The sequence below is a fragment of the Chiloscyllium plagiosum genome, chromosome 35 (genome assembly GCF_004010195.1).
Source record: "Chiloscyllium plagiosum isolate BGI_BamShark_2017 chromosome 35, ASM401019v2, whole genome shotgun sequence".
In the NCBI taxonomy this organism is placed as follows: domain Eukaryota; kingdom Metazoa; phylum Chordata; class Chondrichthyes; order Orectolobiformes; family Hemiscylliidae; genus Chiloscyllium; species Chiloscyllium plagiosum.
This window is the reverse complement of record NC_057744.1, coordinates 7,182,229-7,197,912: the sequence shown is the minus strand read 5'-3', so window position 1 is coordinate 7,197,912 and position 15,684 is coordinate 7,182,229. Positions and strand designations below refer to the sequence as shown.

Here is a 15,684-nt window from a genome sequence, read left to right as displayed (position 1 = left end):
GCCTTCTTGACCACTCTATCCACCTGTGCAGCAACCTTCAGGGTACAATGGACCTGCACTCCCAGATCTCTCTGCCCAGCAACTTTTCCCAAGGCTTTTCCATTCATTGTATAATTCGCTCTAGAATTAGACTTGCCTAAATGCATCACCTCACATTTGTCTGGGTTGAAAGCCATCTGCCACTTTTTTGCCCAACTCTCCAGTCTATCTATATCCTCCTGTGTTCTCTGACAGTCCCTTATGCTTTCTGCTACTCCACCAATCTTTGTGTCATCTGCAAACTTGATCATACCAACAGTGCCCTCTTCCAGATCATTTATTGCAAACAACAGTGGACCCAATACTCACCCCTGTGGAACACCACTGGTCGTCTTTCTCCATTTTGAGAAACTCCCTTCAACTATTACTCTCTGTCTCCTGTTGTTCAACCAGTTCTTTATCCACCTAGCTAGAACACCCTGCACACCATGTGACTTCACTTTCTCCATTTGTCTACAATGTGGAACCTTATCAAACGCCTTACTAAAGTCCATGTATATGACATCAACAGCCCTTCCTTCATCTAACAATTTGGTCACTTCCTCGAAGAACTCAATTAAGTTGGTAAGGCACGATCTCCCCCGCACAAAACCATGTTGCCTATCACTGATAAGCTCATTCTTTCCTAAATATAAATAGACACTATCTCTCAGTACCCTCTCCAGCAACTTCCCCACCACCGACGTCAGGCTCACTGGTCTATAGTTTTCCGGAATATCCCTACTACCCTTCTTGTACAAGGGGACAACATGAGCAACCTTCCAGTCCTCCGGCACCTCACCGGTACTTAAGGATGCCACCAAGATATCTGTCAGGGCCCCAGCAATTTCCCTCAGCAACCTGGGATAGATCCCATCCGGTCCTGGGAATTTGTCCACCTTAATAACCTCTAGCATACCCAACACATCTTCCCTACTTATGCCAACATGTTCCAGACTAATCAAACTTCTATCTGTAATCTCAAGATTCATCATGTTCCTCTCCTCAGTGAACACTGATGCAAAGTAATCATTTAGAATCTCACCCATTCTCTCAGGTTTGGCACACAGCCTTCCTTCATTATCTTTTCGTGGACCAATCTTTTCTTTCGTCTTTAAATCTCCATACAATTTGTTGAAGGATCTGTCTTCACCATCACTCTGCTTGGTTGTTGAGCCAAGATTACTCCTTTTCCTCTCTTGGCTCAGCAGTGCCTATTGTGGGTCTTCTTACCCAGACCTCTGCCTCATTGACTCTAAGATAGAGCCTGTACCAGCAAAGCCAGCTCTATATCCTTTGTGTCACATCTTATGAGAATCAAGTTTTGGTTTGAGTTTCTGTCTCCTTAAGAAACAGGCCACAGGGTTTACCTTGGGGAAGATTTCAGTGGAGATGAGATGCCCCGTCTTCCCAAAGTGCTCCATTTTATCTTCAGTGAAAGACAACAGTTGATAAACTCTCATGAAATTCAGCTTATGTAACAACAGCAAAAATCTAAAGTGATTTCACTCACATCTACATGCACAGCTTCTGACGTTCTCCAAAAAAATTGTAATGATTCATCCTGATATCGCTCGCTCAGTGGCAATCTTATCATTCCACTTCATGTTTGCTAATCCAGGGTATGTCAGAGATCTAAAGCCTTACTGACTAACAATTCAGTTATATTTACACATGCTGTCAATTTACCAACAGAAGCTTCAAGAAATATTTCGAACAGTTCAACTTCTGACTAAGTGGTCCACCGTTCTCTGCTATCTCTAGGGAATGGCAAGGATGATAAGCCGTTCATTATTGATACAACTTTGGAAAAAGATCAGTTTGCAAGTGGAAATGTACATGTTGTGGCAAATCTCCTTTGTCCACCCACACTAAAAATCAAACGTTGGCAGAATACTTGTTTATCATTAACATTCAATCAAAATGTAAAGGGATTCAAAGAGGATACCACTGTAAAATTGTTTACTTGGCCACTCCATTGCTGAGAAATTGTGGACAAAATATCTCAAGCTAATTTAATCATTATAACAGCTTTTAAAGACAGCTCCACTTTTAATTGTTAACATGTCAGTTTGACTAATGGCTATGGCCATGCTTGTATATTGGCTATGATGTGGCTTCAGCTGCAGTTCTATTGTCTTTAATACAGATTTGCTGGTCCTCAATACTGGAGATATGCAGGTGACAAGGAGAGATTAAGTTGGAAAGCAAATCAAAATTTCAGAAATACTTTATGTAAAAGCTACTCATACAAGCATCAATATTTCAATCACCTTTGACAAACAGCTATTTCACACTACATTAGCTGGCAATGTCTCCAGCATTGTCTAGTTACAGATTTTCTGTCTTCCAATGAAAGGGAATGCTGATTTGAGTGAAAAATAATGGTTTCAATAAAGTGATTCAGCATCAAAACAAAGAGAAAAGAGGCAATTAATAATTTGGAGAGGAGTGAGAAAGAGAAATCCTCCGCCATCTTTAACAAAGGGATCCCTGTATAAATAAACACAGGAAAAGCTGCAGGACTATACTAAAGCTGAAGTTGTACAATTTAAGGCTCCTCAAAAGGCAGTAACATCTCAGCAACAGTGAACTTGAAACTGTCAGACAACTGTGGAGTAAATAAGGGAAGTGATTTTGATCTGTTTACCTCAGATGTAAGTTGTCGGTCTAAGGCAGGTGACAGTGTTCCCACATTCAGGATTCTTTCTACAGCCTGAATCTGGATCCCTAGATCCTGAATACAATAGGGACAAAAAGAATGGAGAGTTCTTTAAATGAACAATTTAGAAAATAAAACAGAGTACATTTTCGACACAAAAAAAACCATTTAATGTAATGCTCTATAGAAAATACTTAAACAAAGATTTTGCAAAATACTTTTGAAATAACATTTAGTTTCAACTGAGCATAAAGTAGGGACTTATCATGAGAGTTTACCATCATACCAAATGCACTTATATTCAAATAATTTCCTCCCATATTTCCATGCCAGGCTTCATCAGAAACACCTGGCAAGAATGCTTTCATGGGCTTCTGGACTTTGTTTGCACTCTCAAATTGGAGTCAGAAGCCAGTGCTGCGATTTTAACTGTGGAAATTGGACTCATACTACCCTGCGCATGCATAAATTCAATCATAATGATGTCAGATGATGAACATGACATCAACTCCTGATTTCCCAAAATAATACGGTAGTCAAGTGACAAAATTGCAGCTTGTAATTGGTTTTAAATCACATATAAATGGGCAATTCAGCTTGTTGACAAAACAACTGACCACTTCCAGGCCAATGCTACAATAGAGGGGGATGGTGGGTGAGATTAAGAAGGCGGCCATCTCACCAACTCTTGTGAAGCGATGGAAAAGAATGGTTGTACTCAGCTTTGGAAGTGCTCTGCAGTTCATCAAGGGCACCACCATCGCCAAAATGGTACCGAGACTATATTTCAAAAAGCACCCCCGGCCACCCTCTCTTTCTCTAATCCATCCTGTTCAAAATTCCCACATTTACCCCAAGTCCAGGATCCATGTTGCCTTCTTCTCAAGTCTGTGTGAAGTCCTGGCAGTGTGTGTTATTGAGTTATGGTGCTGTTGGGACTATGAGAGCTGATGGTCCAAGGACCCCTTCCACTGAGTGGGAGAAGCCTTGCAGTGTCCTTGAAAAAGCTCCTGCCTGCAGCTTTATGTTGCTCTAGGGCTGTATTTTTTTTTTTAAGTCAGTTGGTTTGTGACTTTAAGTTTTTGGACAATATTCTATCAACTCTCGCTGTTTCCCACCACCACCACAGCAAACCCTGTTCTCGTTAAGACTTGGGTCTGAGATGAAGAGAATTTTTCTTACCGAGAGGATTGTGAATTTTTCGATTTCTCTACTTCGATGGGCTGTGGAAACTCCATTTATGAGTATTTGTTAAGAAGAAATTGATAGATTTCTGATTACCAATGGCATACAGGATTTTGGAGATGCATGGGTGAAAGTCATTGAGGTGTTTGATCGATTATGATCACATAAATGATGGAGCTGGTTTGATGGTCTGAATGGCCTACTCTATTCCAAGTTTCTAATTCTATGTGGGAAAGTCACTCAATATAGTTTACCCCAGACCAAGCAATTAACAGCCAGAGGGTGGTCTCCCTGTGTAACAATGGGTAATGGGTAACAGGAGAGTCAGTCACTTCTGACCTTGAAAGAGCAGCAGGATGGAATGGATGGCAGGCAAGGGACAGAATGCTTCAAAATAGAGGTGTCCTCTATCTCCAGGAAGGCCTATGCCTGCCTGCTGCACCCTCAGAGGGCTTCTAAATTTGCCTGAACTGCTGGATCTCTGACTAGCTGCTGCAATGTGGCCTTAGGCTAGAGCTTGACTGACAAACAGCACCTGTTGATAATACAACCACGTCAATCTGGAGTAGGCTGGAAGCAACTGTTGGTTAATTGGTCATTAAATCACAGAACCCCTACCGTGTGGAAGCAGGCCAGTTGGCCCATCAAGTCCACACCGACCCTCCAAACAGTATACCAGCCAAACCCACTCCCCCCTATCCTATCCCTGTAACCCTGCATTTCCCATGGCTAATCCATCTAGCCTGCACATTCCTGGACACTATGGACAATTTAGCATGGCCAATCCACCTACCTTGCTTATCTTTGAATGTGGGAGGAAACTGGAGCATTCAGAAGAAACCCACACAGTCGCCTGATGCTGGAATCAATCCCGGGTCCCTGGTCTGCGATACAGCAATGCTAACCACTGTGCCACCATGCTGCCCCCTTTAAATTTTCAAAGTAAAATCTCAAAGGTTCATGTTGTGCAGTGGTAGAGTCCCCACCCCTGAACCAAGAGGCCACAGTTCAAGTCCTGCTCCACAGATATATAAAAACATGTCTGAACAGGTTGATTAAAAACAAAATCTGAAAAAAAGTAAATATGGTAATATGGTAATCAATATGGTAATCAGTGAACCTTTGTATAACTAATGAAAGGGCTCTTGTGATGCATTGATAGTGTCCCTACTTCTGGCTAGAAGGTCTGAGTTCAAATCCCAGTCTTTATTATAGAGGTGTATAATAATGATTAGAAAAGATCCATAACTAATAAACATCCATTGATTGGAAAAAAAAACTGGTCTCAGTTTTAAAGTTGAGATCATATAATATTTTTACATTTCATCCTACAGGAAGAGTATTGCTTGAAATTTTACTGATTTGTTAAATTATTAATCTTGATTCCCCGAATGGGTCAGTGATAAGACGCTATGAATGGAATCCTATAGCGATCTGAACAACATGGGCTGCGGTGATAAAATGTGGTAGAATCACCCGAGGAGTCCAATGACATCTTGACATTGGAAACAACTGCTGCAACTTTTAATGGAGTTTCAGGAGTCAAGGTGAGACTTTCACTAGGCAGCAGAGAGTTGTTTATGAAGGAGAATTATTGCTGCACCTTCTCACTTCATTAATCAGCAGCGTTCTATCTTACCATCCGCCATGTGCAAACTAGATGCTGAGAATTCTCGACATGGAAGTCTGCGTGAACGCCTGGTGATTCCAGCTCACCACTGACTATGAAGACCTTACATGCTGGTCACCATGGAACAGCATCTCAAGGCATGTTTCATCTGCACTGGCCACACGCACCCTCTGTCCATGTACACTGGTGTTCCACATGAACCGTCATGACACATCTCTCTTACAGTAGGCTCTACACTTCAACAGTAAGTATCATTGCAAAGCTGCAGCAAGAGCATTTTGTGCTCAGGGATACGCAGCCAGCCTAAGATGCAGACTGGTCCAGTCTGCACTCTTCTTGCTCACTCACTTTCAGCCAATGTGAATGCTCACAAATTGCAACTCTTCCTACCATGCTTTGCACATTACCCTTCACCAAAGGATTGCGGCGTTATAGTACTGCAGTTTTGTATTGCCATTGTATTGCAGACGTAAAGGCAGAAGCTTGGCATGGTTGTCAATGAGTTAAAGGCCTAACTCAGGGGGTGCCGGCACAAACCTGAGCAGCATGGTGGTCAGCACTGCTGCCTCACAGCACCAGGGACCCGGATTCGATTCCACCCTCAGGCAACAGTCTCGTGTCTGCGTGGGTTTCCTTTGGGTGCTCTAGCTTCCTCCCACACTCCAAACTTGAGCAGGTTAGGTGGATTGGCCATGCTACATTACCCCATAGTCTCCAGGGATGTGCGGGATAGGTGGATTAGCCATGGAAAATACAGGGTTACAAAGATAGTGTAAGGGGCTGGGTCCTGGTGGGCTGCTCTTCAGAGGGTCAGTGTGGACTCGATGGGCCAAATGGCCTGTTTCCACACTGTAGGGATTCTATGATTCAATGAATAAGTCAACAGCAACCTTCAATACCAGTCTAGAGGGTTGGACACAGTCAGTCTGCAGCTTAGTGTGGTCAGTGTCATGAACCTCTCCCCATAAGGGGTTAGGAACCAAATATTAGGTTGCTCACTAACCTGACTCTTTGTTTTACTGTGGGTTGTTTTCCTTCTGGAATGAGCGAGAAAGATATTACTGGAGATGAAAGTGAGTGGCACAACTAATACGTTTGATGCTGATGGGGAGGTGTTCAGATCAAAAGAGTAGGGCATGCAGGATTAGTGGGTGTTAGTGGTTGAGGTGAGTGACAGCAAATAAGGGAAAATGTAACAGGCAATAAAGAGAGTGGTATAATATGAAAACTGAAAGAACTGCGGAAGCTGTAAATTAGAAACAGAAACAGTAAGTCTGGCAGCATCTAAGGAGAGAAATCAGAGTTAAATTTTCTGGTCGAGAGACTCTTCTTACAGGCTTTGAGAAAAGGTCACTTAACCCGACATGTTAACTCTGATGCTGCCAAACCTGCTGAGCTTTTCCAGCAATTTATGTTTTAGTTTGCAGTAGAGCATGAGCCTTGGTGGGAGGTTGATACAGTTGCAGAGATTGTGTGAGAATAAGGTACTAGAGAGAAGATGGCAGAGTGGAGAAGGTCATTGACTTTCTATTTGTATTGCTATGCATTCCTCCAGATGACTGAATCTGCACTGAGCTGGGTGGAAACTTCAGACCAGGATGGCATGGTCTGAATCACGACCTCCTCTGCTGGTCCTCAGGAAAGAGGGATCCCATTTCTTCTCTATCCCATCCACCAGGACCACCAAGTTCCTGTCCATAAAGCAAGGTGCCAACTTTGACTTCTCTGCAATGTCCAGGACATGGAAGCATCAACTAACAGTGTTTGCCCGAGTGCACAATGGCCTTTTAAAGACGGTGTCAGTGCTAGGAATGCTGGTCAATTCCAGGGTATCTCAGCAAATGTGAGTTATTCCAGGTAGGCTGAATGGTAGAATGGGGCTAGAATGGGATGAGAGAAGTGCGCTAGAGATGTGGTATGTAGTTAATGAATCTCAGCAAATGTGAGTTATTCCAGGTAGGCTGAATGGTAGAATGGGGCTAGAATGGGATGAGAGAAGTGCGCTAGAGATGTGGTATGTAGTTAATGAGGCTAAGTCTGATTAGATATGGCAAGAATGCTGTGGTGTAAAATTATGTCCCAATACATGTGTGAATCATAATGTAACACATGTATTGGGCCAAGCAGTGGAATGTGGTGAAAGGGTTAAAATTGTGTCCCAATACATGTGTGAATCTAACCGGAATGGAGGTGTGTCGCTTAGTCCCGTGTGAATCTTATTATACACCTTCCCGTGTGAATAACCAGAATGGAATGTGTTTTTTAGCCTTGCTCTGCTGTTCACATGAATGTTTAGATCCCGAAAAGAGTATATCAGCTGGAAAAGTCTCCAGTTCGGTAGAGTCTGCTCCGGGGTTGCGTTTAACCGCCGAGCGTGGGTTGTTGGCAACCGCTCTACGAGAACTGACGGCTCCCAGTTCCGGTAACACGTAGAGTGAGTATAAACCAGACCCGTTGTAAGTACGAGACCTGGTTGTGGCGACGCTGCGGGGAATAAAACACTTATATTCTAGCAGACTCGCCTCTTGGCTGTTTGTTCTGTGTCAGACTACTTTCCTGCGAGCCTGGTCCTTGACCATGAGAATTTTTAAAAACATTTTGGCGCAGCGAGCAGGGTCAATCGCAATTGAGGAGAGATTTTGATACAGAACAATGTTTTGGAAAAAGGCAAAGAAACCAGAGGAACAAACTGTGGAGGCCCCGACCGTCCCGGGATGGCATGGATGTGGGCATGTACGTGGCAGTTTGTTTGAGAAAGGATCCCAGTCCTGCCGAAGAACCCCTTGCCTGGGGTACAGCGGAGGATGTGGGCATGTCCAAAAAACTGAAGCGGAGTTAACAGAATTGAATGGGATTGAACTGAACTGAACTGAGTGGAACTGAAGTGAATCAAATTGAACGGAACAAAATGGAACTGAGCTAAATTGAATTGAAATGGACGGAACTGAATTGAACACAATTGAATTGAACTGAACAGACCTGAACTGAGCTGAATTGAACTACACTGAATTGACTGAACTGAAATTAACTGAAACGAATTGAACTGAATCAAGCATAATGTAACACATGTATTGGGCCAAGCAGTGGAATGTGGTGAAACAGTTAAAAATTATGTCCCAATACATGTGTGAATCATAATGTAACACATGTATTGGGCCAAGCAGTGGAATGTGGTGAAACAGTTAAAAATTATGTCCCAATACATGTGTGAATCATAATGTAACACATGTATTGGGCCAAGCAGTGGAATGTGGTGAAACAGTTAAAAATTATGTCCCAATACATGTGTGAATCTAACCGGAATGGAGGTGTTGCTAAGTCCCGTGTGAATCTTATTACACACCTCCCCGTGTGAATCTTCTAATCTGTATGTAACCAGAATGGAATGTGTTTTTTAGCCTTGCTCTGCTGTTCACATGAATGTTTATATCTGGAAAAGAGTATATCAGCTGGAAAAGTCTCCAGTTCGGTGAGTCTGCTCCGGGGTTACGTTTAACCGCCGAGCGTGGGTTGTTGGCAACCGCTCTACGAGAACTGACGGCTCCCAGTTCCGGTAACATGTAGAGTGAGTATAAGCCAGAACCTGGAGTCTGCTCCGGGGTTACGTTTAACCGCCGAGCGTGGGTTGTTGGCAACCGCTCTACGAGAACTGACGGCTCCCAGTTCCGGTAACATGTAGAGTGAGTATAAGCCAGAACCTGGAGTCTGCTCCGGGGTTACGTTTAACCGCCGAGCGTGGGTTGTTGGCAACCGCTCTACGAGAACTGACGGCTCCCAGTTCCGGTAACATGTAGAGTGAGTATAAGCCAGACCCGGGAGTCTGCTCCGGGGTTACGGTTAACCGCCGAGCGTGGGTTGTTGGCAACCGCTCTACGAGAACTGACGGCTCCCAGTTCCGGTAACATGTAGAGTGAGTATAAGCCAGACCCGTTGTAAGTATGAGACCTGGTTGTGGCGACGCTGCGGGGAATAAAACACTTATATTCTAGCAGACTCGCCTCTTGGCTGTTTGTTCTGTGTCAGACTACTTTCCTGCGAGCCTGGTCCATGACCTTGAGAATTTTTTTAAAACAGGCACTGAGCCATTAGGAGCAAGGGTCCTAGAATTGATCAATTAATTCCTAGTAGCTAGTCTACTTGGGGAAATATTATGATATTCAGAATATCAAATAGTCCATTAATACTCAGTGACTAGGCTCATCCATTGACAATGACAACTTGGCTGGATAAAACTACCCAGCAGATTTAGCATGCTCAGGAAAGAGGGGAAAAATATAAATAAAAACAGACATAGTGGATCAGGATGACTTTGTTTGCGGCAAACTCATTCAAAAAAAGAAGAACCACTGTTTGGAGTTAGCATTGTATTTGACAGATCTTACCTTTCCTCATATCACGGAATGGTGGGTGATTGTAGCAATATGGACACAGTGGATAACTCTTTCCCTTGGAACCAGATGACCAGAGAACCAGTTCAAACTCATCAAGGGGACAGCGAAGCTCTTTGTACAGTTTGATGGTCCCATTCTGGGGTAAGCTGTAGGTATCATCACAATGGGAACAGTGCATCCGACTGGGTTTAGCCTGGAGAGAACAATGAAACATTCACAATACTAATAACTACTAAGGTTATCACAAAGCAGGCTGAGAATATTCTACTTCTGGGATTACATGCTTTGGTCTAAAGACTACTTTACAAAGACCAACAGACTACACAGTGCTAAGTTCAGAGCCCTGAATTCTCATTGATACACTTGTTGATAGTGAGTGAACTTCCATTTGTAACTGAACTATGTAACTAAAACTAGTACCTTAGATATCCATTCACAAACCTAACTAGGAAATTAAACCTTGGACGATGATCAGCAGATCTGGTAACTATACGATGTAATCTAGGACACCAACAGATCTGCTAACTATAGAAAAAAAATGGACCTCAGGTTACAAATACATCAATCATTAGAAGTTATGCAATGGGTGAAGAAAGGTCATTTAAAAAAATAACAAACCAATCACTATGTATAATTTCAAGGAATAGAATTGTAAAGTAGGGAAATTAAACCAAAGCTGTGTCAAAACTTGTGTAGACTACATTTAAAAATACAGGTCATTCTGCTATAATGTGCGTTTCATTAATATGAATTCATTATAACACGATTGATGAACTGGGGACATTGTTTCTGAAGTGCAAAGTTTTAAAGCTTGTATTGGCTATAACGTGATTCCGTCCCCAATAGTTTAAATAGTGTTGCTATTACATGACTTTCTTATAACACGGGATTGCTCGAGAATGGATCTACTGCATTATCGTAGAACGGACTGTAGTACGTGCAGTTCTGGTCATTATATTAAAAAAGGGAGTGTGTACTGGAGAGGGTGCAGAAAATATTTATAAGCATGATCCCAGAAACGCTTAGCCAAATTGATAGGTTAAGGTTCTTCACCTAATAACTCCAAATGGGGTAAACCAGTAGCTAGGATACATCAATACATGATTTTCTTTTAAACCTCACTCATTGGCTATAGTATTGCTAGCTGGCCAGCATTTGTTGCTCTTCCCTAGTTGTCCTTGAAAAAACAGCAGTTAGCTGCCTTCTTGAACCCGCTACAGCCCATGTGCTGTAGGTAGATGTACAATCCCCTTAGGGAGGAAACTCCAGGATTTTGATCCAGGTGGTGAAGGAACAGCACTTTATTTCAAAGTCAGAATGACAAGTGGCTTTGAGGGATGGTGCTGTTCTAGTATATCTGGTGCTCTTGTCCTTCTAAATGGAAGTGGTCAGGCATTTGGGAGATGCTGTATTTGATCTTTGCTGATCTTTGGTGAATTGCTGCAGTACGTCTTGTCGATAGTATACATTGCTGCTGAGCATTGACGGTGGAGAAAGTGGATGCTAATGGATGTGGTGCCAAACAAGCGGGCTGATTTGCCCTGAATGGTGTCAGGTTTCTTGAGCATTGCTGGAGCTACACCCATACAGGCAAGTGGAGAGTATTCCATCAGACTTCTGATTTGTGCCTTTTGGATAGTAGACAGGCTTTAGGAAGTAAGGTGGTGAGTTACTTACCACAGTTTTCCTAGCTACTGACCTGCATTTGTAACCACAGTATTAATATGTTGAGTTCACTTGAGCTTCTGATCAATGATAATCCTGATGGTGTCCACAATGGGGGAAATCAGTGATGGTAACATCATGGAATGTTTCTTATTGGAGGGGTCATTGTCCGGTATTTATGTGGCTGGAATGTTATTTGCCAGTTGTCAGCCCCAGCTTGGATACTGTTCAGATCTTGTTGCATTTTAACATGGACTGCTTCAGTTTCTGAGAATATTATAAATTTATGTTCCAAGCACAAACCTGAATTTATTGTTCCTAGAATATACCTTCTTATAAGGATATAACCATTGAATTTCTTGGTTCCTCAAGACGGCATATTGATTAGAGTGAAAACAATAGGATGAAAATAGAGCACAAAGAGAGATTCAGTCTCTCAAATTTAGTCCATCAAATTTAAGCTGGTTCTTTTAAAGACCAATCCACCTATTTCCATTCCAACGATATTTCTTAATATCTCTGATTTTTTTCCCCTCAAAGTATTTAACCCAACTCCTTTTTGAAAGCCACAACTAAATCCAAAAGGGAAAGTGACAACTGCACATGCTGGAGATCAAAATTAAAAAGTGTGGAGCTGGAAAAGCACAGCCGCACAGGCAGCATCTAAGGAGCAGGCGACTCAATGTTTTGAGCATAAGCTCTCCATCAGCTCCTCGAATGCTGCCTGACCAGTTGCGCTTTTCCAGCGCCACACGTCTGACAACTAAATTCATGTCTATTTGAAATCAACTAACTCTCCATCTCCTTGCAATGATACATTGAATTCTCTAACCTGAATGTACTTCATGAATCGATGACATCTGCCACAGCGGGACAGAGGCTTCCCTGTCTCAGCAATTGGAGAAAATGACACCTCCATTAATTCATCCATACCTGAAGGGAAACAGAATAAACTAAGCAAGGTATCCACAAGAGGGCGCTAAAGGCTTAAAAGTAATTTTCTTATGATTTTCGAACAGTAAACTTCTTTCACATTTCCATTGAAGTTCAAACTTCATCCAATAGCAATCATTGTATCTCGTTGACAAAGAAAAATACATTTTGGACATATTTATGCCTCGTGAAAAAAGAATGCATCACTGCAGGATACAGGCAGAAATGTTTCAACGTTTGGATGCAAATTATTGATTTTGTACAGCGTTGCAATCTAATAAGACAAAAGTATTCACATACAAACATGTTTGCTGTGAGCCAAGAATAGCCAATTCATTGCCACTTGTCATAATCCTGCTAAAAATAAAAAGGAACCCCTCATAAAGCACTCCAAAGATCTACCAATGATCTGGTGTGTGAACACAGTGCCCAATTTAGTACTGATGCCAGCTCAGGCTTGTGCTGTGGCAACTTATCTCGGTAAAGGGAATGATTGGACATGATAAGTGGCATCAAAAACTCTGAGAGATTGCCAACTAGTTCCAAAGACCGAAATAAGCAAATGAAGAGGAAAAATTCAATGTTTTATGCTCTCAACAGAACACATCATTGAAATAGAACCCACCAGCAGTACACCACTGAGAAAGAACAGTCCATGTGGAGGCGCAGTCTGCTCCAACTCAGGGCACCTGTTGAGCAAAAGCACAGGATATTGGACCTCAGGATGTTCAAAAATAAATTACAGCCAATTACATACTTTTTGATATGTCGTCACTGCCATAATATAGGAAATGGAGCAACTGAGTTGTGCATAGCAAAATCCAGTGAAATTGGAGGGATAAATATCAGCCAGAATCCTGGAAATTCTCCCCCCTCCTATCTTTATTTGAAGAAATGGTATTTTTTACTTTCCAAGTGAGCATACATGGGCTCAGTTTAACATTTTATCTGAAAGACAAAATTCCTTCAGGATTTCACAGGTGCATCAACTTGGATTTTTGTTGTCAAGCCCGTGGAATGGGAACTGAATCCCAAAACTTATCTCTCAAAAGTGAGAGCGCGAGTAACTTAGCCACAGCTAACTAACAATTTTGAACTAAACACCATGGAGACAAGTGCCTTAATCCTGTAAAGATATTGGCAAGAAATCTGACCCTAAAGTTACAATGGAACGAAAATTGTGTGTTGGCTCAAAATGACTTCTTCTCAACGGATCAGAAATAATTTCAACATCCTATATATACAAAACCTAAACAAATACATCTTTTTCCAGTTTTGCATGGGAGCTCTGATGAATTAATCCTCTAATTCAAGATATTTGAAAGTATTTCCATCAGTGGTTGATAAGAAAAGGTTGAGTGCTGTTGGAACGACTGGGCATAGTGTCTCCCAGTCTAGTGTGTGCATGGAGATAAAAACCATAGAAGTGAATTTCCTGGCAGTATACGATGTACTGGGTGAAATGGCAGTTATAGATTTTTCTCAACATTGAAAATCAGTTCACGCACACTGAAATGTTCACAGTCTTCGGAGGATTCAGCACAGTTGGAACTGATAACAATGCTCATTTTGATGAATTCTTCATGCAAGATTCTTGATGAAACTATTGTGATTAAACCTTCGACCAAATTAGCTGTTGTTTCATAATTACAGCCTTTTACTAATGCTGCTCTAATTATAAATAGATTTCTACAAATACATGAACTATTTTAAAATATAGACCTATAAACTGTTCTCCTTGGAACAGAGGAAACCGAGGTGGTAAGATTTAGTGGAAATGTACATGATAATGACAGACAATGTAGAAGGGGAAAGTTCTTTTCATAAGCTGTTTTCACAAGAACTAGATATGTATGTTTAAGATTTTGAGCAAGCGACACAGGGAGAATGTAGTGCAACAAGTGACAATGACCTGGAACTTGCTGATCGTGAGGGTGATGGATGTGGAAACAATCAAAAGATTTCAAAAAGAAATTGGATAGAAACTTGATAGAAATAAACTTGCAGGGCTGTGTGGATTGAACAAGGTAGTGGGACTGAATGATCCATGGGAGTCAGAATCAATTTGGTGGGATGAATGGCCTATGTCACAAATGATTTTATGAAATGCAAGATTCTTAGTAGTACAAATCTACTGATTAACATATGTTTAACAGTTCAGACCACAGGCTAAATTTCACAAGGCGTTGCCGCAGCACAGTTGACACAAGTGCAGAATGGGGAATTTAGGCTCCATGTCCAACAGGACCTTTATAAAACCCATTCTTGTAACCAAGTAATTGAACAGCGCAATAATTAGTCAAAGACGTTTGTCACGAAAGAAAGCATTACAAATCAAAACATTATAAAAATCAGCTGTACCAGCTATGGAGTCCACAAAATAATGGAATTTTCTCTTGAAGATATTTAGGGCATGCTCTAGGACTGGTGGAAAATCAGCTTTGCCTGCAGCAATGAGACTTAGCTGTTTCTCAACAGCACTGCGGATGGTGGGAAGGACAAGCTCCTGGTCTGTCAAAACATAAAGAGATCATGCAAATTACCAGCTAGGATCACAAAGATTCATGCAACTGATTAATAGCTGCTGCTGCACCCCACCAACACTCCCCACCCCACCCTCCGCTCAGACCCCCCACCCTCCACCCCCATTCAAGCAATTCTCTGCCATCTTCCAGCCCACAAGGTGCTCATTGATTTGACAGAGAGGAGCTGGAAGTATGGACAGAGATTTTACAATGCATTGCATTCAGGATGAACAGAGTCCAAAGGGTTCACAAATTGCAAAGGATACAGGAAACTAATGGAAGGTGTGTTTATTGTTATTATTCATTCTTAGCATTACCATTCCTGGCTATCCATAGTTGCCCAGGTAAGATGGTGACAGGCTGTTTTCTTCAATAGCTGCAGTGTAGTAGTTTGCTACAACTGAAGGATTGCGAAGCAATTCTGAAGAGAAGTTAAGAGTCAACCATGTTGGTGTGCAACTGTCGCCAAATACCAGGTAAGGAAGATAACCTTCCCTAAAGGCAGCACGGTGGCACAGTGGTTAGCACTGCTGCCTCACAGCGCCAGAGACCCAGGTTCAATTCCCGCTTCAGGCGACTGACTGTGTGGAGTTTGCACGTTCTCCCAGTGTCTGCATGGGTTTCCTCCCACAGTCCAAAGATGTGCAGGTCATGCTAAATTGCCCGTAGTGTTAG

At 42.1% G+C, this 15,684-nt stretch overlaps 1 protein-coding gene and 1 long non-coding RNA gene across 2 annotated transcripts in view; both read right to left on the bottom strand.

Annotated features, from left to right (window-relative positions):
* Window positions 1-15,684, bottom strand: part of LOC122540544 (centrosomal protein of 164 kDa-like) — a 214,084-nt gene that overhangs the window by 56,262 nt on the left and 142,138 nt on the right. Inside the window, exon 12 of the mRNA XM_043676409.1 lies at window positions 2,669-2,755. Within this exon, the coding sequence (XP_043532344.1) occupies window positions 2,669-2,755 (87 nt within the window). The remainder of the gene's footprint in view (window positions 1-2,668; window positions 2,756-15,684) is intronic.
* On the bottom strand, window positions 9,858-15,063 carry LOC122540619. Its single transcript, XR_006309362.1, has 3 exons — window positions 14,846-15,063; window positions 12,384-12,484; window positions 9,858-10,079 (listed from the first exon to the last, which is right to left on the bottom strand). It is a non-coding gene; the product is annotated as an uncharacterized LOC122540619 (long non-coding RNA).